This window comes from Piliocolobus tephrosceles, chromosome 2 (genome assembly GCF_002776525.5).
Source record: "Piliocolobus tephrosceles isolate RC106 chromosome 2, ASM277652v3, whole genome shotgun sequence".
NCBI lineage: Eukaryota > Metazoa > Chordata > Mammalia > Primates > Cercopithecidae > Piliocolobus > Piliocolobus tephrosceles.
Genome location: NC_045435.1, coordinates 32,242,236 through 32,269,242, shown reverse-complemented (window position 1 = coordinate 32,269,242; position 27,007 = coordinate 32,242,236). Strand labels below are relative to the sequence as shown.

Below are 27,007 nucleotides of genomic sequence, written 5' to 3'. Positions count from 1 at the left end.
GTGAGGGAGCTTTTTGATCCAGGATGAGCCAGGAAAGGGAATTTCACAAGGTAATGTCATCACTTAAGGCAAGGACCGGCCATTTTCACTTCTTTTGTGGTGGAATGTCATCAGTTAAGGCAGGGGCAGGGCATTTTCACTTCTTTTGTGATTCTTTAATTACTTCAGGCCATCTGGGTGTATATGTACAAGTCACAGGGGACGCGATGGCTTAGCTTGAGCTCAGAGGCCTGACATTCCTGCCTTCCTATATTAATAAGAAAAACAAAACAAAATAGTTTTGAAGTGTTGGGGCGGCGCAAATTTTTGGCGGTGGTATGGAGAGAGAATGGGCGGTATTTCTCAGGGCTGCTTCAAGCAGGATTAGGGGTGGCGTGGGAACCTAGGGTGGGAGCAATTAAGCTGAAGGAAGGTTTTGTGGTAAGGGGTGATATTGTGGGGTCATTAGAAGAAACATTTGTCGTATAGAATGATTGGTGATGGCCTGGATGTGGTTTTGTATGAATTGAAAAACTAAACAGAAGACATGAGGTCTGAATAAGAGAAGGAGAAAAAACAGGTATTAAAGGACTAAGAATTGGGAGGACCTAGGACATCTAATTAGACAGAGCCTAAGGGGGTTCAGCATAATTACTTACTTGGTTGGTGAGTTTTTAGGCTCTAAGTTTTTGGGGTGCAGTTCAAGTTGTTCTGGTGTCTGGAATGAGACTGGGGCTTAAAAAAAAAAAAAGAGTGTCCACACAGGAGCTCCAATGGGCTGTACCCTGTAGCCTTCCAAGGACAGGCCTGAATTCTGAGAAAGGAAAGTGGTGAAAGTATTGTCTAGTCCTTTTTAAGTTGGTGACTGAGCTTGGTGAGGAGTGTTTTAAAAAGACCATTAGTCCATTCTACCTTTCCTGAAGATTGAGGACGGTAAAGGATATAAAAGTTTCACTGAATACCAATAGTCTGAAAAACTGCTTGGGTGATTTGACTAACAAAGGCTGGTCCGTTATCAGACTGTATAGAGGTGGGAAGGCCAAACTGAGGAATTATGTCTGACAGAAGGGAAAAAATGCCCGCGGTGGCCTTCTCAGACCCTGTGGGAAAGGCCTCTACCCATCCAGTGAAAGTGTCTCTCTAGACCAAGGGGTATTTTAGTTTTCTGACTCGGGGCATGTGAGTAAAGTCAATTTGCCAGTCCTGGGCAGGGGCAAATCCTCAAGCTTGATGTGTAGGGAAAGGAGAGGGCCTGAGAAATTCCTGAGGAGTAGTAGAATAGCAGATGGAATACTGAGAAGTGATTTTCTTGAGGATACATTTCTAGGATGGAAAGGAAATGAGAGGTTATAAGAGATAGGCTAGCAGCTTATAACCTAGATGGAAGAGGTTATGAAAAAATGACAGAATAGAACGGGCCTGTGAGGTTGGAAGGAGATATTTTCCTTGGTCTAAGAACCATTTGCCTTGTGTGGGAAGAGATTGATAGGTGGAAGTTTCAGTGGGGGAGTAGGTGGGAGTGGCTGATATGAAGGAGGAAAACTGTCGTGAGGGATAGAAGTTGGCATGCTAGCTGCTTTTTTAGCTAACTTATCAGCATAAGCATTGTCCTGAGTGATGGTTGGGGGAAGAAAATGGATTTTGGAAGTTATGAAAACTATAGAGAGTTGAGCACAGTTTGTGATTTTTAGGGCCTCTACCAGTATTAAAGCAACGGCGGCCGCTGCACGCAGACATGAGGGCTAGGCTAAAACAGTAAGGTCAAGTTGTTTGGACAGAAAGGCTACAGGATACAATCCTGGCCCTTATGTAAGAATTCTGACTGCACTAACCATGCCTAGGAAAGAAAGGAGTTGTTGTAGAACTCCTTTTGTTTTGTAGAAGGGATTGGGGTTTGGGAGATTAGCTGGACACGATCAGCAGGGAGAGCATGTGTGTTTTTATGAGAATTTTGCCGAGATAGGTAACAGATGAGGAAGAAATTTGGGCTTGACTGAAGTAATGGGGGCTGTCTGTGACACCTTGTGGCAGTAGAGCCCAGGTAATTTGCTGAGCCTGGTGGGTGTCAGGGTCAGTCCAAGTGAAAGCAAAGAGAGGCTGGGATGAAGGGTGCAAAAGAATAGTAAAGAAAGTATGTTTGAGATCTAGAACAGAATAATGGGTTGTGGAGGGAGGTATTGAGGAGAGTATATGGCTTTGGCACCACAGGGTGGACAGGTAAAACAATATGGTTGATAAGGCACAGATCCTGAACTAACTTGCAAGCCTTGTCTGGTTTTAGGACAGGTAAAATGGAGAAATTGTAAGGGGTGTTTACAGGCTTTAAAAGGCCATGCTCTAACAGGTGAGTGATAACAGGCTTTAATCCTTTTAAAGCGTGCTGCGGGGTGGGATATTGGTGTTGAGTGGGGTAAGGGTGATTAGGTTTTAATGGGATGGTAAGCGGTTCATGATCAGTCGCCAAGGAGGGAGCAGAGGTATCTTATACTTGTGGGTTAAGGTGGGGAGATACAAGGGGAGGATGCGAAGGAGGCTTTGAACTGGGGAAAAAGGCAGCAATGAGGTGTGGCTGTAGCCCAGGAATAGTCAGGGAAGCAGATAATTTAGTTAAAATGTCTCAACCTAATAAGGGAGCTGGGCAAGTGGGGATAACTAAAAAGGAGTGTATAAAAGAATGTTGTCCAAGTTGGCACCAGAGTTGGGAAATTTTAAGAAGTTTAGAAGCCTGGCCGTCAATACCTACAACAGTTATGGAGGCAAGGGAAACAGGGCCCTTGAAAAGAAGGTAATGTGGAGCGGGCAGCCTCCGTATTGATTAATAAGGGGACGGACTTACCCTCCACTGTAAGAGTTACCCAAAGTGTCTGTGATGGTCCAGGAGGCTTCCGAGGTGATGGGGCAGTGTCAGTCTTGAGCCGCTAAGCCGAGAAGGTCTGGGAAGGAGTCAGTCAGAGAGCCTTGGACCAGAGCTCCAGGGGCTCTGGGAGTGGCTGCCAGGCGAGTTGGACAGTCTGATTTCCAGTGGGGTCCTGCATAGATGGGACATGGCTTAGGAGGAATCCCAGGCTGCAAGCATTCCTTGGCCCAGTGGCCAGATTTCCAGTACTTGTAGCAAGCTCCCGGGGGAGGAGATTCTGGAGGAACCCCTGGCAGCCGCAGTTCAGGCATTTAGAGTTGTGTGCTGGAGATGTGGCTGGGGTTTGTCTCACAGTGGAGGCAAGGAATTGCAACTCGGAAATAAGTTGCTACTTGGCTGCCTCTACTCTATTATTGTACACCTTGAAGGCGAGGTTCATTAAGTCCTGTTGTGGGGTTTAGGGTCGGAATTTAATTTTTGGAGCTTTATTTAATGTTGGGAGCTGATAGGGTAATAAAATGTATATTGAAAATAAGACAGCCTTCTGACCTTTCAGGGTCTAGGGCTGTAAGGCATCTCAGGGTTGCTGCTAAACGGGCCATGAACTGGGCTGGGTTTTTCGCATTTGATGAAAGAGAGCCTAAACGCTAAGTGATCTGGGAAAGGTCAGAAAAAGAAAAAGGAGCATTAACCTTGACTATGCCTTTAGCTCTAGCCACTTTTTTAAGAGGAAATTGTTGGGCAGGTGGGGGAAGGCTAGTCACGGAACGAAACTGTAAGCCAGACCGGGTGTGAGGAGGGGAGGTGATAAAAGGATTATAGGGTAGGGGAGCAGAGGCTGAGGAAAAATTGGGACCTAGCTTGTCCTGGTGAGGAGGAGAGAGGTCAGATGGGTCTGTAGAAAAGGAAGATTAGAAAGACTCAGCGATGCTTGAGATTGGGACTGAGGGGACAGGCGGGAGGGAAAGAAGGAAGATTTGGGACGAGTTGCATTGGAAACAGAGACTAGGGAGGGATCGATGTGTAAAAGAATGCCTGGACGTAAGGCACCTCAGACCATTTGCCCATTTTACGACAAGAAGTATTTAGATGTTGTAGGATGGAAAAATCAAAAGTGCCGTTTTCTAGCTATTTGGAACTACTGTCAAGTTTGTATTGGGGTCAAGCGCCATTGTAGAAGAAAGTAAGGCATTTAGGTTTTAGGTTAGGTGTGAGTTAAAGAGGTTTTAAGTTCTTGAGAACACAGGCTAAGGGAGAAGAAGGAGGAATGGAGGGTAGAAGGTTGCGCATAGTGAAGGAGGCAAGCCCAGAGAAAAGAGAGAGTAAAGACACGGAGAGAAGGGGTTCGGGGGTTCTTACCCTCTGGAAAAGCGGGAAAGGGGCTGGGGCACAGTTGGGGCGCAGAGATCAGAAGTTGGGGCACAGAAATTTTGATTGCAATTTTCCTTTACCTACCCAAATCCTATAAAACAGCCCCACCCTTATCGCCCTTCCCTGACTCTCTTTTCAGACTCAGCCTGCCTGCACCCAGGGTTTGGGTGCAGAGATAAGAGGTCAGGGTGCGGAAATAAGGGGTAAGGGCGCAGAGATAAGAAGTCGGGGCATGGAAATAAGGGTTTGGGTGCAGAGATAAGAGGTCAGGGTGTGGAAATAAGGGGTCAAGAGGTTCTTGCCCCCCCCGAAAAGCAGAAAAGGGGTAGAGACAGGGAGAGAAGGGGTCAGGGTTCTTGCCCCTCCCCCAGAAAAGCAGGACTTGCCACTAAGGGTGAAGAACTAAGGCAGGTGTCCCTGCATGGTCAGACACCTCTGAAACGTGGGTGAATAATCAGAGAGGCATCCCTGAAATGATTAAACACCAAGGGAAGGCTGCCTTCCCGAGTCCGTGACCGGTGCCAGATTTTCGGGTCCACGGATAAAACGCATCTCTGCATCTCCTTCATCTCTACCAGAAAAGGAAAGGAACTAAAATTAAGAGAAGGGAAAGATTGAAGTGTGGCGTCAAGATTGAAAGGAGAAAGAGGTTAAGGGATAGTGGGAGAGGTTGGAGAAGGTAAAAAGAGGCTGCTTACCCTATTTAAAATTGGTGAGATGTTCCTTGGGCTGGTGGGTCTGAGGACCCAGGGTCATAGGTGGATATTATTTCTCATGGAGCAAAGTGCAGGAGGACAGGGTATTGATCTCCCAAGGGAGGTCCCCCGATCTGAGTCACAGCACCAAAATGTCATGCATGCCCGTGTGAAGAGACCACCAAACAGGCTTTGTGTGAGCAATAAAGCTTTTTAATCACCTGGGTGCAGGCGGGCTGAGTCTGAAAAGAGAGTCAGCGAAGGGAGATAAAGCTGGGGCTGTTTTATAGGATTTGGGTAGGTAAAGGAAAATTGCAATCAAAGGGGGGTTGTTCTCTGGCGGGCAGGAGTGGGGGTCGCAAGGTGCTCAGTTGGGGGAGCTTTCTGAGCCAGGATGAGCCAGGAAAGGGAATTTCACAAGGTAATGTCATCACTTAAGGCAAAGACCGGCCATTTTCACTTCTTTTGTGGTGGAATGTCATCAGTTAAGGCGGAGCAGGGCATTTTCACTTCTTTTGTGATTCTTTAGTTACTTCAGGCCATCTGGGTGTGTATGTGCAAGTCACAGGGAATGCGATGGCTTGGCTTGGGCACAGAGGCCTGACAATATATCCTTATTAACTTTTCATTTGACAGAAAAGGAATGTCTGTAAGGTCTTTTTGTGTAGTTTTGGGTCCCAGATGAGCACCAACTCTTAAAATGGTAGAGTGAGCAGACTTAGTATTACGAGGTAACATAAGAGAAATTGCATTTCTCAGTTTTAGAGAGACGTGAGGTAGTTCACTTGTGAGTGGATGGCAAAGAATCATACTGCAAGAAACATTATTTTCTACGCTTAGTCCTGTGCAACTCCAGTATCTGACCTTTTATGTTGTTTTAAAATGGCAAAATGATATAATAGAAAAGGTCTGTTAATATTTGGTGCGAGGTTGTTATTCTCTTCAAATCTTTCTTTATCATAATATTAGATTTCTCCCTGATGAACAAAACCTGGGTGAGCTGCATGGAAGAACATCAGGTGCAAGCCTAGTTTGCTTTGTTGACTGGTTGAATTTTTTTTAACATTGCCTTGGGCAGGTTTGCATCCAACAACCTTAGCCTTCCAGAAACATTTTACTACACAATGGAGAGTGTTCTTCACTTATTCGTTGCTTGGGGCTAACAGGCTGAGCTGTTTTGCATTGAATATGTATCTTTTGATCATGTTTTATGTTCCTCTTACCGTTTTGTTGCTGTTAATAGCTGGTGATTAGGATAAGTCAGTAAGTGAAAACTGCCAGAAAGGTTTTGAAATTATGAGATTAGACTCTCCGGCCAGTGTTCATACTGAGTTCTGGTTGGGTCACGGAGGCCGTGTAGAACTCATTGATGGGGAAACAAATCTACCTGGGCTTACTTAGAGAAAGCTTTCTACTTAATAAACAATGCATGCTTTACCCACTTTCGTTCTGATTCTGTCCTCTCAGGGCATATTTCATAAAGTTCCTATTTTGTTACCCTCTGTCACAGTGTTCTGTGATTCAGGTATTATGCAGAGGTAGAATGGTAAATCAGAAATTTTATTTTTGAAATTATCTTTATTGTTACAGAATTTTTTATTGAATACCCGTAGGATTTTTGTGCACTCAAATCATTACTGCACTGATACACTTAGAACAAATAAATCAGGGACTCTGACTTCCTTAATTTTACAGTCTAGTAGAGGTATAATTTTAATGTGAAGCATCATGTGACATGGCACAAGGTCTTATTTAGACAGAAGAATGTTCATAAAGATTAAGGGACTCACATTGCATAAGAGCAAAAAGGGAAGGATATATAAATAAGCCATTTTCTTACATTGACTCATGTCCTTAAAGCAAAGAATATAGCCAAAAAAAAAAAAGATGGAATGAGAGGAAGTGACACAGAACACATGAACGAAAATATATGATATGTGCACTGTTTTTTGTTTTTATTTTTTTTGAGATGGAGTCTCGCTTTGCCACCCAGGCTGCAGCACAGTGGCATAATCTCGGCTCACTGCAACCTCTGTCTCCCAGATTCAAGTGATTCTCATGTCTCAATCTCCAAGTATCAGGGACTATAATCATGTGATACTATGCCTGGCTAATTTTTGAATTTTTAGTAAAGATGGGGTTTTGCCATGTTGCCCAGGCTGGTCTCAAACTCCTGGCCTCAAGTGATGTGCCCACCTGAGCCTCCCAAAGTGCTGGGATTATAGGCATGAGCCACTGTGCCCAGCCTACACCGTCTATTATATCAGTATATTCTAGTCTCAGGACAATGATAGATATAGTAAAGAAACTAGAAAGTCCACCTCTGACTAAAGCTATACACACCAGTATTCTTGAAGTTTAAATATAAGGACATATGTTGGTGAGCTACAGTAGTAACTTCCTTTAGTAAATTTTTTTTTTCTTTTTTTGCGGGCGGGGGGGGAATACTGTGATTGAGGATAAGAGAATAAGGACTTTAAGAAATATCTTCTTAGAGCGTGATAAAGAGCAAGGTATGAAAGACAATAATGTATTATTATTCATTTGATTGAGCTAAGCTCAGCTTACTTAAAAATATTTTGTTAAAACTTGCTGTATTAGTCTTATTTCTTAGAGAAACAAAGCCCATAGAAGATAGATGGACAGATAGATAGATAGACAGACAGACAGATAGATAGATAGATAGATAGATAGATAGATAGATAGATAGATAAATAGATAGATAAAATTTAAAAATGACTCACATGATTGTGGAAGCTGAGAAGTCTCAAAATCTACAGCCCATAAGCTGAAGACTCAGGAGAGCTGATAGTGTAAACGTAATTTCAGTCCAAGTCCAAGTGCGAAGGCAGGAGAAGACTAATGTCCTAGCTTGAAGGCAGATAATGAGAGAGAGTTCTTTCTTACTTAGCCTGTTATTCCATTCAGGCCTTCAATGGATTAGGTGAGGCCTACCCACATTTGGGAAGATCAATCTGCTTTCTCAGTCTACAAATTCAAATGTTAATCTCATCCAGAAACACCTTCACAGACACATCCAGGAATAATGTTTAAACAAATGTCTAAGCACCACTTAGCCCAGTCAGTTAGACAAATAAAATTAATCTCATTCTAAATTTTTTTTTTTTTTTTTTGGTTTAATTCAGTTTGCAGATGCAGGCATGATATACAGAATTCTGAGATTGTGTTTTATAATAATCCAAGAAAATAAATATAGGACAATATTTACCAAAATTAAGTAATGAAACATAGTTTTATCTGAATAACTACAGTGCCTCCTGTTGACTGAAAGAATCTGGACTGCCTAAATTTTCATTGCCTCCCAGACAAAGGATCAGTGGAGAAAATTTTACTCTTTATCTCTTTATCAGCCTTCCTGTTTTTCTTCTTGATCATATTATTACCTTAAAGGAAAAAATAATTGCTAATTTCACAGTGAAATGAAGTAGAGAAAGAAAAAATTTTAAAGTTCTGTGAGACCAAATTAGCCTACTTCAATAGATCGGTGAGAAAACTGATTATGATCTAATCACAATCCCTCTATAAACTCACAGGTGGTTAGTTCTCAGTGTGACATCTGAGTATGGATTAAAAAATATTTATTGGGATGCTTAAATATAAGCCTCTAAGACAAGAGTCACTAACAAAAGATAATACAAAAGTTTGTAGTTAAGTCTACCAAATAGAGAAGGGGCATCAATATATTAGAAATCAGTTTTTGTTTTCACTCTTAAGCATATTTTTAGAACTTACTTGAGTTATGAAGTTTATCCTGCATATTGTATTTATTTTTTAATTTACTGTTTGGATGATAAGAAGAGATGTGTTAAAGAATACAAAATTACAGCTAGATACGGGAAATAAGTTCTAGCACATTCTATACCGCAATAGGATGACTAAACAATAATATATCATTTCAAATAGCTAAAAGGAGGTTATTGAACCTTCTCAACACAAAGAAATTACAAATATTCAAGATGATGTATATGTTAATTGTCCTGATCTGATCACTATACATTAAATGTATTGAAACATCACATGTAATGAATATGCGCAATTATTACATGTCAATTAAAAAAGTTAGGAGTAATAAAAAATTTACCTTCACATACCTATTATAGTATAACATAGATGCATCATAGATACCATCATTTTTCTAGACCTAGAGGAGAAGATAAAATGATAGGAGAAATTATAGGGAAATAAGATACCTGGTTTAGGTTAGAAAAACGTCTCTTGTCCTGTCACAATTTCTCCACTTTCAACACCACTTGGAATAGTAAGTTTTTTTCACCTTCAAGATATATCAGAGTGGGGACACTCTTATGAATGTGAGATGAGAGGCAAAAAAAACCACAGACTCTCATATATGCATTCATCCATTGAGTAATTATCTAGAAACTTTTTTGTGTAAGGCACTTTGATAGGCAATAGAATTGCAAAAGTTGAGAAGACATGATTTTGGCCCACTCTTAAAATACTGATGAAAGGCAGGAAAACAAAGACGTAAAATGCTAGCATAAGCTGAGAATCAACTAGGGAAATTGGAGAGAATGAATCACAGAGAAGGGCACATCTGAGATAGATTTTGTATAGTAAGCAGGAGCTTGCCAAACAAGACATTTTAGATAAAAAGGAAAAACCAGAGCTAGAAAGAGAGAGATTGAAGTCTGAACAAAGCATAAGATTCATAGCAAAAACAGTGTAATGTCAAGAGATCGGGCTGGAAAACTAGGTTAAGTGAACTGATGTTTTACTGATCTATTTGGATTTTTACAGGTAAAAAGACCACGAACATTTAAATAAGATGAGTACGTGATCAACTTTATGTATGTACATTCTTTTCACTATGAAAGACGGATGGAATAGCTGTGGGTAAGGGGATACAGTATCACAGACTAAAACACCAGTTGGAAATCTGTGTAGTGATGCTGGTAACAAATGACAAGGCACTGAACAATGGCAGTGGAAGTGATGATGGAGAGTAGAGGTCAATTTATGAAAATCCCAAAGGTGATGTGTGCTAAAAGTTTTTTAAAATATTTTTTAAACAATTAGAAAAAATGTAAAATAATATGTGACTACATAAGACACATGAAGAAGAAGAAGGAAATAAGAATAACTTTGGCCGGGCACGGTGGCTCATGTCTGTAACCCCAGCACTTTGGGAGGCTGAAGCAAGCAGATCACTTGAGGTCAGGAGTTTGAGACCAGCCTGGCCAACATGTTGAAATCCTGTCTCTACTAAAAATGCAAAAATTAGCCAGGTGTGGTGGTGGGCACCTGTCATCCCAGCTACTCGCGAGGCTGAGGTGGAGGATTGCTTGAACCTGGGAGGCAGAGGTTGCAGTGAGCCAAGATCGTGCCATTATATGCCAGCCTGAATGACTCTGTACCCCATCCCCCACCACAAAAAAAAAAAAGAATAATTCTGTGGATACTAGCATAAATTTATAGATGAAATAGAGTTCCATTAACTGATAACAGGGAATTTAGAATAAGAACCAGAATAAAGTGGAAGATGATGAGTTTCAGCTCAGGACATGTTGAATTTGAGGTACCTTCAAATATCTACATGAAGCAGCTGAGTATGCCGTTTTAGATTTCAATCATATTAAGTGTAATTAAAGCCAAAAGTGTATTAGGAGTGCTCTGTGAGGTCAGGAGAAAAGAAAAGTACAATCCTGGAGAAAAACAATGTATAAAAATGTGCATGGAGAAAGAGGAGACAATTATGGAAATTGAGAAATTGTGAGAGAGTTAGGAAGAAAAACAAGAAAATGAAAACTGGGTGGTGACTTGTGCTGAAAGCTTTGAAGAGGTTACACAGGACAAATACTTCAGATAAATTAACTGGATGTGACCATCAGTAGACTATCACCATCATTCTAAGAGTGGTCGTGATAGAGCCAGACAAAGGTGACTCATCCTTTAGGGAGACTGGACATTATGAATTAGTCAATATAATTCCTGCTGGTAGGTCAGGTTTCTGCAGAATATTAAGATTTCAACAAAATTTCTGGTGCTGTGTCAAGAGGTCTTGACTGTAAATGGCAATAATTAACCCTGGAAAAATAGGGGAACAATTTCAAAAGAACACTTTATTAATCTCCACGTAGATTCAGCTCTTTCCCTCCCTCTACCTGTCCTTTCACTTAATAGTCATATTTTGGGAGTCTTTGTGAGGGAAAATGCCTCTTCTTTAACATAATTTCAAATTCCATACTAGCCCAGGGACAGAGCGAGTGAGAAGGTGGTATACAACTGCTCTGAGGCTAAAGAGATGGTACTTTTGAATCATAGGGTTCTTCTTAGAATTCAGAATGTGACCTTCATCCTGAAGCATCTGCAGTTCTCTCTTTAATTCAGACTGGCTGAAATTTCTGAAGGAACTTACATGGTGAATGCAGTAGTACAAGGGGGTGATAGCCTTTGACTTCTTCTCTCTCCCAAATCCAGATACCAGTTACCTCCCTTCACTTTCATCACCTTACCAGTGTTAGTGCTTTATGTGGTTTGGAGATTGTAGTTGCAATCATTCTTCAGCTTTCTTTGTACAGTTTGAGTGGGCTGAGTTCATTAGAAGAGCTCTCCCAGATGGGCTTTCATTTCAAACTCATCAGCTCTTGCTTTTATTCCCATTTATCTAAGTTCTTTTTGATCATCCGGCTCCAACTCCCATTTACGACCTGATTGTTGATCTGTTCAAGAGCAACAGGCCTCCAGCAGAAGTGGGGGAAATGCTTTGGGGAGAGAAAGAACAAAAACACACACACATAGGTTGTCACACAAAGATGAAGCCCTCCTCACACCATTGTCCTTTGGAAGATAATGCTGAAGAGAATAAATAATTTTGGAAATAGAAACAACTAGGAGGTGAGGTGGGGGAAAGTGTGTGATGGAAAAGCAAACAAGGAAGTCATAAAAATTCTTACAATTATAATTCTCCATGTGAGAAGTGTCCTGAAAATATTTATGTATGTATGTATGTATGTATGTATGTATGTATGTATGTATGTATTTATTTATTGAGACAGAGTTTCACTCTTGTTGCCAAGGCTGGAGTGCAATGGCGCAATCTCGGCTCACCACAACCACAGCCTCCCGGGTTCAAGTGATTCCCCTGCCTCAGCCTCCTGAGTAGCTGGGATTACAGGCATGTGCCACCACGCTCAGCTAATTTTGAAATTTTACTAGACACCTCCATGTTGGTCAGGCTGGTCTCGAACTCCCAATCTCAGGTGATCCTCCTGCCTCAGCCTCCCAAAGTGCCGGGATTACAGATGTGAGCCACCATGCCTGGCCTCCTTGTGATTTATATGCATCCAGCAGTGATCTGTCGGCTTCTTGTCATTTGGGGGAGGAGACCACTACATTTCCTTTGCCTGTGATAGATCTGTTTGATTATATCTCCTTCAGTTTGCAGCTTCTGGAGTCCCCTATTTCACATTTATTTCCACAAACTACATTTCGAAAATAAAGACTTCTGGCCAGGTGTGGTGGCTTATGCCTGTAATCCCAGCACTCTGAGAGGCCAAGGTGGGTGGATAACCTGAGATCATGAGTTTGAGAACAGCCTGACCAACATAGTGAAACCCCCATCTTACCTAAAAATACAAAATTAGCCAGGTATGGTGGTGGATGCCTGTAATCCCAGCTACTTGTGAAGCTGAGGCAGGAGAAGTGCTTGAACCTGGGAGGCCGAGGTTGCAGTGTGCCGAGATCACACCATTGCACTGCAGCCTTGGCAACAAGAACAAAACTGTGTCTAGAAGAAAAAAAAAAGACTTATTTTGCTCTTCATACGCACCTGCCTTTATCTTTGTCTCTTTTACCTCTACCTCTGCCAGGGAAGGCAAACCAGGCAGTAGAGCCATTTTCTATAGGGAGTCCTGAAGACAGTCTCATTACTTACTTACTTATGTGCTTACATACTTCTTATGTGTTAACTTTGTTATAACATACATGTTGTATCTATTAATTGTCATGTCTTAGAGGGCATAATTTGATCTGAATTATGTCTAGATGCATGTAATGTAATGATGAGTCATATTATAATGTGGTTCTGCTCCAATGATGACATTTACATAATGGTATATATGACAAGACTATAAAGTAAGGGGCTGGGTTTTCAAGTGAGCCTTGTGGAAAACAGTCCCCTGACTTTACAGCCATGCCCCATACATCACAATGCTCATCCTAAGTGCATTGTGGTTTATTGCAAGCACTTTTCTTTTTCCTTACTGTTGGAATGAGATAAAGTATAAACCCTATATGGAAAAGACCATATTTTTTTCTATCTAGAACTTAGCATGCTTTTGGTATTTGTAATGATGCAGAGGTAACACAATTTTCTTCAAATAGCTGTGGAATTATTTTTAATTGCATAGTGAGTGAAGTTTTTAACTACAAATCTGAGCTACAATTCCAAGACTAATTTTACTCTTTCAAAGGTACAACCAAAGGCAGTTTTTTCTCTTTCCAAATGAGAGGTATTTTTCACAGAGAACAAAGGCTCATAGGGAGAATCAAAACAAAAGCAGAATTTAAAGTTGTTTCTCGTCCTCTCTCAACTGTATAGGGAGGAAAGAGGAGAATTTGTCGTTCAAAGGAGAGGAAAAAGTTGTAGATTCTTGCTACTTTAGTGAGCATATAATTGCCACTCAGTCACTGAGGAGACAGAACAGGCCTTGTTCTTGCAACCTGAGAGTCCTCAAAGTATAGGGTATGCTTCATCCAATTCAGGAGCAACCCCAGTTCAGCCAGCAGACCTCAGGCGATCACAAAGCACAGCATGGGCCTCTATTTCAGCTACCCTAGAGAGACAGCCATGTATGAGTTCTGCCCTTGATGAAACTAAGTGGATCTGGTTGAAAGCGGTGAGACAATCAAGGCCTGTGCTGCCTATGCACAGGTATCCCAAAAATCCTTTAAAAATGTTCCAAAGATGGCATGAGATCCTCAGTTTACACCATTGCACTATAACCGTGCTGCATCATCCTGCTCTTGATTTAAATTCTGTGGGCTGTAAGAGGCCGATTGCTAACCAGAGGGGACCAAGGGGCTATCAGATGCAAGACAGCCCAAGCCCCTAAAAGGGGGTTTCCCTGAAAATGCCTATTAATAAGCAAGGATTAGATTGAGTCACAATATCCGGGAGCTGCTGGATTGATCACAAAAATGAGGTTTCTACGGAATGAATGACAAAGATTTGAATTATGGAAGGATATGGAAACAAAAATACATCACTGTGTACTCCAAATATATCCTGTTTAATAGTCACAACAATCTGAGGAAGTAGTTACTACTCCTGTTTTGCAGAAGGAAAACCCTGAAGCTCTTCAAAAATATTGGACACATTAGGTCCAGGCACTGCTCTATATATTTTTTTAAAACCTTTTAAACGTTACTAGTGCCAAATGAGGTAGATACTATGATCATCTTCATTTTATAGCTTAGGAAACACATGCACAGAGAGGATAAACAAATGTCCCAAAACCACAGAGCAAGTATGTGGTGAAGCTCGAATTTAGAGCAGAAAATTGGCTTTGCAGCCTGAAGCCACCACCACCTCACCATGCTGCCTTTCTTTGCTAAGTAACTTGCCTAAAGCTACTAAACTACTGAACCCATAACTTTTCCACTTCACCACTTACAAAATAAGGGAGAATTTTGAGTTGTGATGTGATTAAGAAGAGAATGATTTATTTTTCTGACATGATCCAGACTCTTGGAAAGATCCTAGAAGAGCTGTTTCCAACCACTTATAAATGTTCCTGGGATTGACTCTAACTCCAACTGTGACTGGGATAGAAATCAGTTCTCTCCTGGTCTCAGTCTCAATATTTATCTCTTTTTGAAATTTATGTCTTATTTTTCCCATTTATTTCTTCTATGTGACTGTAGAGACAGCACAGTTAATGTGACAACAATAGGAATAAAGATGGTCCTAGAAGAGACGGTTTGTGGAGACATATTCAGGGCTTAATTGGGTGGTCCTGTTTCTTTTCCATCCAGTCTTCTCTTAACCTCTACCATCTGCATGGATATGCAACTATGCTTCTTCAAAAAGATGATTCTGAAATGTAGTCATGCATGTATCAAATATAACGATGCATGTATGACTGGACAAGGTGTTCTTTAGTGATAGTAAGAGACAAAAAGCATGTCTATGGAGGCTTTTTCATTGCTCCAGGAATTGAACACCTTATCTGGGTTTTGCCATTTGCCATGGTGAACTTTTTGCACTTTCAGGTGACGATCATTGTAGCAAGTGGTAGCCTAATCACAGAAAGGGTACTTTCACAGTAGAGCACATGTGAATAACTAATGAAAGTTTGGCATTTAGAGAAATACATGATTGATCTGAGAGTCTGGGTAATATATATTTAGTGGGTTTCATCACACTACAAAATAGAAAGAGATTAATTTTTTGAATGTGACTTAGAGAAATCAATGTTTTTCCTTTAGTTATTTCTCTTATATGACTGTTTTCTTCTTATCCTTTACAATGAGATACTATGAATATAAGCATATATATTGCTTTGCGTTTTATGAAATGTTTCTATGTACATCACCTCATTTGATTTAAAGAACTAACCTGAGAATGGTTCTGAGGGGTTGAACAGGTATCGTTAGCCCTATTTTACTTACGAAGAAACTAAGATAAAGAAAAGTTAAATGACTTATCTGTGTTCCAATAGTAAATAGGCTGCAAGGCCAGAGCTAAAATGAGCCTCTTCAGGAGCTAAACTGTTTGTTTTTTTACACTAGCACTCCATTAGCAGTATACAGATTTCTGAATCATTGTGGCCAGCAATATATTTACATGAATCTAGTTCCTGTGGGTTTACTACCTCTGTATTCTGCTACCTGGGTGTTCTTACTCTGCCCTGGCCATCCATTACTACTTCCATGTGTGTCATGTACACATGTGCATGTAACCATTTGTACATGAATGTGTGCAAAGAAGCAAGGGTGAGGGGAGATAATCTGATCCTGTAGATGCTGTCATAGTGTTAACTGGTCTACAGTTTGGTATAAATCTAGAGAAGTCAACCATTACCAAACTAAGATTAGGGTCTGGGTCAAGTGGATGAAGATGAGGAGAAGAGACATGCAAAACAGCAAGAGAATGATGCCAAGAGAGCAGACAGGGGTCCAAACAGAGGTCAAGTGTGAAAAGAACTAAAGCTAGGAGCAAGGAAGTTAAAGAGTTGAAGCTTTTAGTTGCAGCAGAGGCTAACAGGGCTCCTGAGTGTCAGCAGTGAATTCCCACAGTTCTTTTTTTATTTCTAATTGACTCTAATCTTAGAAAATGGTAATGAAGCAAAAAGATGATCCAAAATGATTGATGATTTAAAATTCCTTAAATTTGATTTTTAACTAACTTGGTATTTATTTTTTTGATGTGTTTGCATAGTTGTTGGAATTCATCATACTTAAAATAATGTTATAAAACCAGACTAAGGACTTCTGACTCAGGAGAATCTGGGATATTTTCATACTTTATTCCATTCTCTGCTTAGAATTTTTCTGATTCCACATTTTAATGCTGGGAATATATAGCATCACTTCCCAGACCAATTATCTTTCCTTCTAGAGTGAAATGATTCTATGATAGTTTTGCTGATTCACTAAGGGTTTTATTTGTAGGATTGAAGTTACAAGGCAAACAGCATCAAAATAACATTCTTAAAGATATCCTTCCCATCCACATCTTGAATCTTTCCACATCTTACAAAAGAGGGAGATTCACAAATATGAAAAATAATAAAGGTCAATGAAAAAGTTTTCTGATGAACAAAGACTAATATTTTTTTAAAAAATCAATTTTCTCCAACTGATTCTCCTTTACCTATCCTGGGTGTTAGGAAACAATTACATCATTTTATGATTATGAAACTAAAAACAACAAAAGGGGCATGATAAACTACTAACTTATAGTCATTAACTATTAACTTATAACCAGAGCCTCACTAGGCCTCATTGTTGTGCCTTTGTCGTGAACTTTGCTGCTGACAATTAAGTATGTGTAAATTAAAAAGCATAAGGCTATGAAAACACACTACTGCACTTTAGATATTTGTTCTGTGCTTCTGGATATGTAAACCAAGAGAAAGATGTCTGCATCTGGGTATTTCAACCTCGATCCTGTCAACATTTTGGATAAGATACATCTTTGTGTTGGGGGCTGTCCACGGCATTGTAGGACATTTATCAACACCCCTGGCCTCTCCCTACTAGAAACCAATAGCAACACCCCCTCCCTAGTTGTGACAACCAAAAAATGCCTCCAGATATTGCCAATGTCATCTAGGGGCACAAATTGCCTTCACTTTGGTACTACTTATCTAACTATTCTTTCTTAAGAAACAAATAGATTTCTCTTACCCATCCAGTTACACCACTCCCAGACTCTGCAACGTATAAATATGAGTATAAATAACTGGTAAGAGATTACATAAAATATATTTATTGTTATCAGTGAATAAATACCAGATTATACTCTTGAGAAAAGAAGGAAATTTATGCAAGGCCAAGTCTAGATAAATTGGAATCCTAAGTTGGCATGTTTTTTAGCAGTTATTAATGCTTGTTAAATATGAAATGTGTCCAGCAGCAATTGAACAGGCTTAATATCTGGTAGATACGTATCAATTACATCATAGTTATCTTGTCAGTACATATGCTATTAAGTAATATGTTGGTTCAAACTGATTTTAGCATTTCTTTTCTACCTCCAGTTATATTCAGTTTTTAAGCAGTATAAACCCCACTCTTGTGCAATGTTACTAGAATTGTCAGTGTACCTGTTTGTATAAGTCTGCATAACAGACTTGGTATAAAGTGTTTGAAGAAATTCAATGCTTAAGATTTGTATGGGTGCATTGATTTTTGTGACAGTTTTATGGAATCAAATATACTAAACAGAGAAGATAAAAAATTGTGTGCTTACCTTTCCTAACTATTTTTAGAGATGATTATTTTTAAAAATCATAGGTTTACAGTTCCGGTAGGTAACCCATCTGATATTCGAGGGTTCATGATTAATGTGAGCAACCTACTGAGCACTTAGTTAGGATACGATACTTTTTTTCAGTTTTTCACATGCAATATAGATCATCTAGTTCCGAGAGATGATCTTTCTTTGTAGTGGACATGGGAACACATTTTTTCTCTCCTTTACTTTCATTTTAATACCACACTCAATAATTCTTTTTAAATTTCCCTTTATATCTAATAACTTTAATTATTTCTTAAGAAATATTAAAATAGTAATCCATCTTTACTGTGCCTATTAGATAATTAATGAATATTTTATAATTGACCTAATGCAATTTGTTAAATTCATCTTGTTTATTCCACATTTTAGCAAGTATCTACTATGCACGTGGTATTTATGCTGCTAGGCTCAGTGAGGGCTCCAGAGGTGAATTACAAGAAGGTCACTGTCTTAATAAGCTTATGAGAAAAGATGAGTGCAAATAACTCTAATGCAATGTGGAGTATGATAAGGTCATAAAAAGGAAGTTTTAAGAAGGTTACACTGACGAGAGAAGATGTTCTGGAGAGGTGGCATTTTGTAGCATACGTCCATGTCCTCAGCTGCCTTCCATAAAACCCACCCAAAGTGGAAGGATATTCTCTGATCTTCTCCTCGTGGCACTAACACCCACTGTCATTAGGGTCCAGTTCTTTCTAAACCTGGGAATTATTTGCAACATAATGTGTTCCTCAAGACAACATTCTATTAAAACAACACATAACACTAACAAGTTTTTGAAATACATCTCTTCATCTTCCTGCTTTAGCCCAGGCTGATTTTGAGATAAAATCATTAAGTATAAAGTTTAGAACTAAACTGCAACAACATTCTAGGTAGGTGATAATTCATTATTATCATATTATAATAGCATGGCCCAAGAATTCTCATTTACTCCACAAGCCTGCCTGATGCACAGTTGAGCCAGCATACCTCCGAGATGCAAGCCCATGATGCTTATTGGTGAGTCAGTGAATGACTGGCAACCTGGGTCTGTATTTATATCAGCATTTCTTATTTCCAGATAGCCAGGTGGTCTGTCATTACACTGTATGACTAGTTATTATCTCTTAATAAACATAGACCTCTACAAATTGAAACTACTGATTTTGGTTTACTATATTTTCTCTTTTCTTTTCTTTTCTTTTTTACAAGTTCTCACTCTGGCCAGGCTGGAGTGCAGTGATGTGATCATAGCTCACTGCAGCCTCGAACTCCTGAGTTCAAGTGGTCCTCCTGCCTCCAGCCTTCCAAAGAGCTGGGATTACAGGCATGCGCCACCGTGCCTGGTCCTACCGTCTTTTTTTTATGTGTACTTTTTATGATAAAAAATAGTTGCCACCTTAAATTAAGATTTTGAAATTAAGAAAATATTTAGTTCTGGAGTTGTATTATTCCTTTACTCATTTTTTATTAAGAAAGTTTTAGTCACATTATAGAAGGATTATTTTCTAGTTTACAGAGCTAATACATTTATTTTGCAACTATTGGGTACATAAAAAGGAACCCTGAAAGATCTGGAAAAGTGGTTTCCTTTTTAAAAACACTTTACTGTACTGTGTTCTGGTGCTTGGAGTTTGGCTAACCATCTGAGTTAGTAAAAAGTATATGTGTATTCTAATATACTATTCACTTGTTTGTCAGTAAAAGATGAATTTTAAAAATAAATGTGGATAAAACCCAAAGCAAAAATAAGGTGCTATGTAAATTGTCATAACAAAATTTCCACATAATACATTGTTTAATTAGATGCACTTTTATGCATCTGGCAATTTTGCTGAAATAGTCAATTACTTCTTTAGGTAAGATAGAGCTGAACACCCTCAAATAATAATTTGGAATAATGATCTGTATGATTTTAACTTTTCCATGAATGAAAATTGCTAAAATGTCAAAGGAACATAAAGACCCGACTTATAAATTTTACCTTATGCTGTTAAGGAAATCTGTCCAATTTATTTGTGGATGCTATAGGACTAGGGATGGGGATGTGGAATATAGGTTACCAAATGTCCTGTGTCTGCATGTGTGACCCAGTTAGTTCACAGGACAGGCATTTATCAAATGCCTTTTTTATCCCAGATTAGTTATTGGTGGTATCCAAATGAACAAGGTAAAAATTTGCTGTTTTTATTGGATTCACAGGCCATATTTATGTAGGCTATATTATATAATACTTTTTCTTTCAAAGTGAACAGATTGGAGCCATATTTGGGGCTAAGAGGCATTCAGAATACATCTATAATGTAGCAAATCTGGCCATTCTTGTGTTGAGCTGTGCAGATGAGAAACATGCACAAGGAAAAATGATAGAAGATTTAAAACACATTTACATAGGTAAATTTCTATCCTTCTTAGTAGAATAGAAAAAACATGGTCAATCTACATTCAACAATTTCATAATGGTCTAGAGTAAGACAGCAAACATCCTATTAATTAATTCATCAATGATTTTACATTCAGAGATGCTGCAAACATCACCAAGAACAGAGAAATGATGCCACAAGAGAGGAGAACAGCAAAAGTAAAACTGAGTCTGGAATGAGGCAGCAAGCATTCATGAAGTTAAGTTGGTGCTCATGATAAAAGGCCTCTAAATTATTAAACACATAAATTATACTCAATAATATATGCATGACAGAGAAGCGCATACTGGGAAATGGAGATATTAAATGATGCCTAAATCTAGTTATGTTTATGAAAACAAATATGAAAACCTTACGAAAAAAGGTAAAGAAGAAAAATAAGACCTGTGTACCTTGGCACCTAACTTATTAAGTCAAATTCTTACTCTAGGGTCAGGCATGGTGACTCATGACCATAATCCCAGTGCTTAGGGAGGCCAAGTTGGGTAGATCACTTGAGACTAGCCTGGACAACACAGCAACACCCCATCTCTAAATTTTTTTTTTTTTTTTTTTTTTTTGATTAGCTAGTCCTGCTGGCATGCACCTATAATCCTAGCTACCTAGGAGGCTGAGTCAGGAGGATTGCTTGAGCCCAGTAGTTTGAGACTGCAGTGAGCTATGATCAGGACACTGCTCTCTAGTCTTGGTGACTCAACAAAACCTGTCTCAAAAAAAAAAAAAAAAAAATTCTCCCTCTAAATAACATATACAATTCATTTAAAATTAATAGGATAAGGAAGTCTTTGTATTACACCATAGATGGAGTATGTAGAAAGACTTAGCTTTTCTCTTTCTTATAAGAGACACAGTTGGCCTTTATATTCCCATGTGGACAGCCTAGGGGTTATGCATCAATTTTCTGTCTATGTTTAGTTGTTCTGACCTGAGAGAAAAACTGGATTTTATTTGGTTTAGAAAATATAGGGGAACAGGGTGTCTTAATTGTCCTGCTGTGGTGCTCGTGGCTCTTTCTGTTCATTCCCTCCTGCGCCAGAGTGTTGAGCAGCTGGCTTTGCAGCTGTGAACAGGGTTTGGGACATCTCCCTATGGGGTAGACATAAATCTTGCCACAGGGATGCAGACAGAAGGTTTTGTTTTTGTTTTTGTTTTTGTTTTCTGCTAGATTCTTCCATTGTAAGACTCTTGCTGGAACTGAAGGAGAAAATCATACTCCCCAAAAAGTATTTATCCCTCCTTCACTAATTCATGTTCTTTGCCCCTTTCTTTCAAATTTCAGGAAGAGACCCTTTTACATTTTTTAAAGCAGTAATTCAAATAAGCGTTATTCCTTTACCCTTTTTGATATATTGGTCTATGAACGACAAAATTGTCTTCTTCATCTTTGTTAAAGATTGCCTGCATTCAGTATGACTAGAAATGCTGTTAGCAACCTAACTTGCCACCAAACAAGCTTCTGCCTTCAGCAGCTGGAACCAAACTTATGCCAGATGATGTTTGCTTTGATTTCCTTGTCATAACACCTATCTGCTTATGCTTGGATCTGCTCACACAATTTTTACTCCTGGAAGTTGGCATTCCAAACTTGTAAAGATTAGAAGTAAACTCAGAAGTCTAGTCTAATTCATATAATGGTGGAGTATAACTTTAATCTATCATTACACCATACTATAGGAAATACTTACAAAAGAGTAAACACAGGGCCGGGCACAGTGGCTCACGCCTGTAATCCCAGCACTTTGGGAGGCCGAGACGGGCGGATCACGAGGTCGGGAGATGGAGACCATCCTGGCTAACATGGTGAAACCCCGTCTCTACTAAAAATACAAAAAAAACTAGGCGGGTGTGGTGGCGGGCGCCTGTAGTCCCAGCTACTTGGGAGGCTGAGGCAGGAGAATGGCGTGAAACCGCGAGGCAGAGCTTGCAGTGAGCCGAGATCGGGCCACTGCACTCCAGCCTGGGCGACTGAGCAAGACTCCGTCTCAAAAAAAAAAAAGTAAACAAAGTTCAAGATGGAGTAAGAGTGCTATGATATCAATTGTATAATTCTCAAAATTACTTAAAAAGATGGAGTTCAGAGTGAGTGGCCTTTTCCTAAACAAGAAGATAATGGGAAGTCAATACTAATTTAACTTTGCCTTCATTACTCATACTCAGATTGTTTATTGCTGAACTGAGTCTAATATAACGACATCCATCCACTGGATGGTAATTACATCTTAAATGAAATAGTGAAAATTTAAGGACTCCAAGAATGACAGTAATTCATTCGGCATATAATTATTTTCCTTGTTTGGACTTGTTGAGTCTGATCACCTAGAAAAGAAATGCAGAAATAGTTGTTGTTAAGGCACTAATATTGTTACTCTGCTCTGTCAGGTGCGTTGTAGAAGACAAGAACTCAAAGGTGGCCTGGTTGAACCGTTCTGGCATCATTTTTGCTGGACATGACAAGTGGTCTCTGGACCCACGGGTTGAGCTGGAGAAACGCCATTCTCTGGAATACAGCCTCCGAATCCAGAAGGTGGATGTCTATGATGAGGGTTCCTACACTTGCTCAGTTCAGACACAGCATGAGCCCAAGACCTCCCAAGTTTACTTGATCGTACAAGGTAAGGAAAGTGTGGGATAGAAGGGTGGTAAGAAAGAGGTGGGAGTTGCAGAATAATAATGTACAAAATATTTGCAGAACCCTTTCTGAAAAGAAATATTCCCAAAGATACTATTGGACTTAAGTATTGATTTTCTGTCTAAAAAGAGACTTAAAATGAGAGGACCAAAAACAATATAGAGTGTACTCCGTTACTGAGGCCAGTAACGTTAGTGAGAATGTTTTCACCTAGCCCTGAGTGTGAAAACCCACAGCAAAAGTCACAGCTGTTAGAACAATGTAAATCAGGGATACCAGAACACACAGAATGCTTAGAGCCATATGAAGTACACTTTTCCACCCTATTAGGTACCAGATGCTTTCTTGGGTTTAAGAAAGTTTGGGTTTATCTGTCCTCACCCTGAAGATTATCACTAATTATCTTTTTTGTGACAGCAAAGTTCTTCTGGAAAAATAAAATTTTCCAGCAGACTTATTTTTTTCAGCTGTTCGGGTTTCTATGTGGTTTGTATCTCTACTTAATGACATGTTACTGGTGATCAGATCCAATGACCAGGATCTGCAAAGTAATTGGGAACAATTTGCTTCTAGATTGGGGGTTCCAAGGGCACATCTGAGTCATAGTTTTACAGGATAAAAACCTTAAATGGCATTCACATACCCCCAAACTATTGCTCTGTTGGGTTTCTTTTCCCGTAATTGCAGAATGAGAACAAAACTGATCAGCTGCACAATTTTATTGCAAGTGAAGTCCAACCACCAGCAGTTTCAATGTATCTATCAGGAAAGATCTAAGCACTAACAAACATTAGGGCTGTGTTCATGTATTCTTGATTTATAATTGTATGTAAATGTAATGCAAATTAGGCATGGCCCTAGGGCTCCTGTCAAGGTTCTGATGCAGTCAGTCAGTCAGTGGTGTGGCAAAGTTTGACTGTAGCTTCTATTAATGTGTTATGGAATTGATTATTGCAGTGTTTAAAGTATTGCTCTCCCAACTCCTCTGATTAATAGATTGAAACTGGAATAAAATACATCAGAGACTGCCTGGTGCACGGGTGCTTTAGTCATGTGACCTCTATTTTGGTTCGTTTGCAATGGCTGATAGCTTCATTTTATTGCTTGTAAAAGGCATGTCTACTAGCTTGCAAAGTTCCAATCACAGTCAAAGCATAGGATGCTTTTCTTGTAGCTTAGTAGAGAGTATTTAAGCTCCATTACAAGAGAGACAGCAGGGTATGGATCTTAGGCAACCTATTTACATTTGTAAACAAAATAGAAATACGTAAATATGCCAATGGGTTAATTTACCAACTCCCTCAAAACAAATACAAGCACACATTTATACAGACACACACACACACACACACACACACACACATCGAAACAAGAGAAAAAATTCTACTAAATTCAATGGCAGAAGGAGGAGAGATAACTAGTTTACTTAGGACCCCTTAGAACAGATTTTACCTACTGACCAGTTATTGAGATTATCTCGTGATTTTTCTTCTTTGAGTTTTGATGTAAGATTGTTTATTCATATATTTCTTTATAATGGGTTATGCTTGAAAAAAAACTGCTTGATTATATTATGATATTTCTACAATTTTAGTAGCTTTAATGGCCTTTGATGTTACTAAAAAGCCGCTAGAGACCATAACTAAAAATTGTGTATTGTCCTATACTGAATACATTTGACAATCTGAGCACTATATTCCTCGGTGTCTAGATGAGCAAACAGAAGTTAAATTTAGGTTATACTTGCTCAAGGTCACAAGACAGTTCAGAGAATAGTTAAGTGCCAAGCAGATCTGGAAATTTAAAGCACTTTCCACTGGAATGGAGTTTTTGGTTTTTTTTTTTTGCGGGGGCCGTGATTTTAAAGACTAATTTAAGGATTCATAGTTAAGAATTTATATTTAAGTCTGAACTGTTAGCACCAAATGCCCAGTGTTCCTCTTTTTTTTTTTTTTTTTTCTTATTTATCTTTTTACTCTAAGCTACAAACATGAGCATCTCACAAGGGTTAAAAACTAAAATTATGTTAGATACTACTGCATGTACCTTCCTGACATGGCAGTGCAAATGAAATTAAATTTAACTTAAGGGATGGAGAAGTGCCAAGTACTGTTTATCTACTATCTCATTTAATTTTAATAATACTACTTTTAGGTAGATGTTTACCCCTTTATTTTATATATATGCAAAAGTTTAAAGTTCAGAGACAGGAAGGAGCCTGCCAAAGGCTCTCTGTTGGCTTAGGACAGGGTTTCAAACCCGTTTGTCTGATTCAAGATATTATTGTATTTTATTCCCAGCCACATTATTTTGACAGAAAAAATCAACAACAAAGCTTGTACTTACAAGCGGGATAAAGAAAGCATGGTCTCCTCCTTGAGCCTGAGTCGCCAAGGGAAATTTTTGGACAATTACATACATACTAGATAATTTGATCTCAAGCACCAGATGGCTGAATCACTTCTCCTTGGGGCATTCACCCTTGTGGCCATCAGAAGTTCCATCCATTCACGCTGTTCCCATTTATTTCTATTCCATTCTTCAACTCTATACAGTTTTCACCACATCAAAGATATTACTTCTAGGAATGGCTGACCTCTCCCTTTTCCCTAACCTCACAGCACCTTTCTTTAGACTCTAAGATACTTTTGATTTTTTACATCCTGCCATGATCACCCTCCATGGTTTCTGCAAATTCAGTTCAACTAATCATTATGTAAATACTGTATTCCTTCTCCTTCCACAATGGTGAAGCCACCTTGAGCTCAAAGGTGCTACAAGATATCACTAAAGAATAGCAGTTTAGAAGGTGGGTTCTGCAGAGTTACATTGCTTGATTCAAATCTGCTTTCATTTTTGCTGTTTAAATACACTTTGGGGGTAAACCACTTAATTTCTCTGAGGTTCAGCTTTGTCATATGAAAAATACATATAAAACTAACATTTTAAGTCCTCCTAAATTTATTATAAAGATTAAATTAGATGATCTATGTAAACCTCTAGTCCAGTGTCTGGAGATCATGTTTTCTCACCCACTAGGTTGATGATGATGTTGATAACAATGCTGTTGATGATGACGACGAATACCATGATGTTGCTGGTACTTCAGTACTTCCATAAAGCTCAATCCTGTCGTGGGGTGCTGCCCAGAATCTAACAGATGCTTTCACTCATTGCCTATTATCCCTGCAGTAGGCTCTTTCAGTTTTTATTTTGGGTGCCTCTAGCCCATTTTTTCAGTTGTCTTTTTCCTTAGCATCCAGTCTTCAGCTTTACTTCCTTCAGATTCTAGAGAGCCTCTTTTTTAAAAATCTATTTTAGGTTTGAAGGTACATATATAAACACATGTCGGAGGGGTTTATTGTATATACTGTTACATCACCCAGATATTAAGCTCAGTACCCAATAGTTATCTTTTCTTATCCTCTCTCTCCTCTAACCCTCCACCCTCAAATAAACCTGTGTCTGTTGTTTCCCTCTTTGTGTTCATAAGTTCTTATCATTTAGCTCCCACTTATAAGTGAGAACATGTAGTATTTGGTTTTCTGTTCCTGCATTAGTTTACTAAGGATCATAGCCTACAGCCCCACCTGTGTTCCCGCAAAAGACATGATCTTGTTCTTTGCTATGGCTGCATAATATTTCATGTTGTACATATATCACATGTTCTTTATCCAGTCTGTCATTGATAGACATTTTGTTTGATTCCATGTTTTTGCTATTGTGAACAGTGCTGCAATGAACATTTGCAGAATTCTACCATAGAGAGCTTCTTAAACTAGCATTCTAGGTGTGGTTCCTGTATAGTCTGCAGCAAAGTTAACATTTTGGTTTTAAATGCACATTCTCGATAACCACATCCAGAACAATGGAATTAGAATTTCTAAAAATGGGCTGGACGCGGTGGCTCAAGCCTGTAATCCCAGCACTTTGGGAGGCCGAGACGGGCGGATTACGAGGTCAGGAGATCGAGACCATCCTGGCTAACACGGTGAAACCCCGTCTCTACTAAAAATACAAAAACTAGCTGGGCGAGGTGGCGGGCGCCTGTAGTCCCAGCTACTC

General features: G+C 39.3%; 1 protein-coding gene across 2 annotated transcripts in view; it reads left to right on the top strand.

Moving 5' to 3' along the window:
• LSAMP (limbic system associated membrane protein) overlaps positions 1–27,007 on the top strand; it is a 652,155-nt gene that overhangs the window by 333,118 nt on the left and 292,030 nt on the right. For both annotated transcript variants that reach the window (XM_023213827.1, XM_023213836.1), the window contains exon 2: positions 22,693–22,925. In XM_023213827.1, coding sequence (XP_023069595.1) covers positions 22,693–22,925 — 233 coding nt within the window. The remainder of the gene's footprint in view (positions 1–22,692; positions 22,926–27,007) is intronic.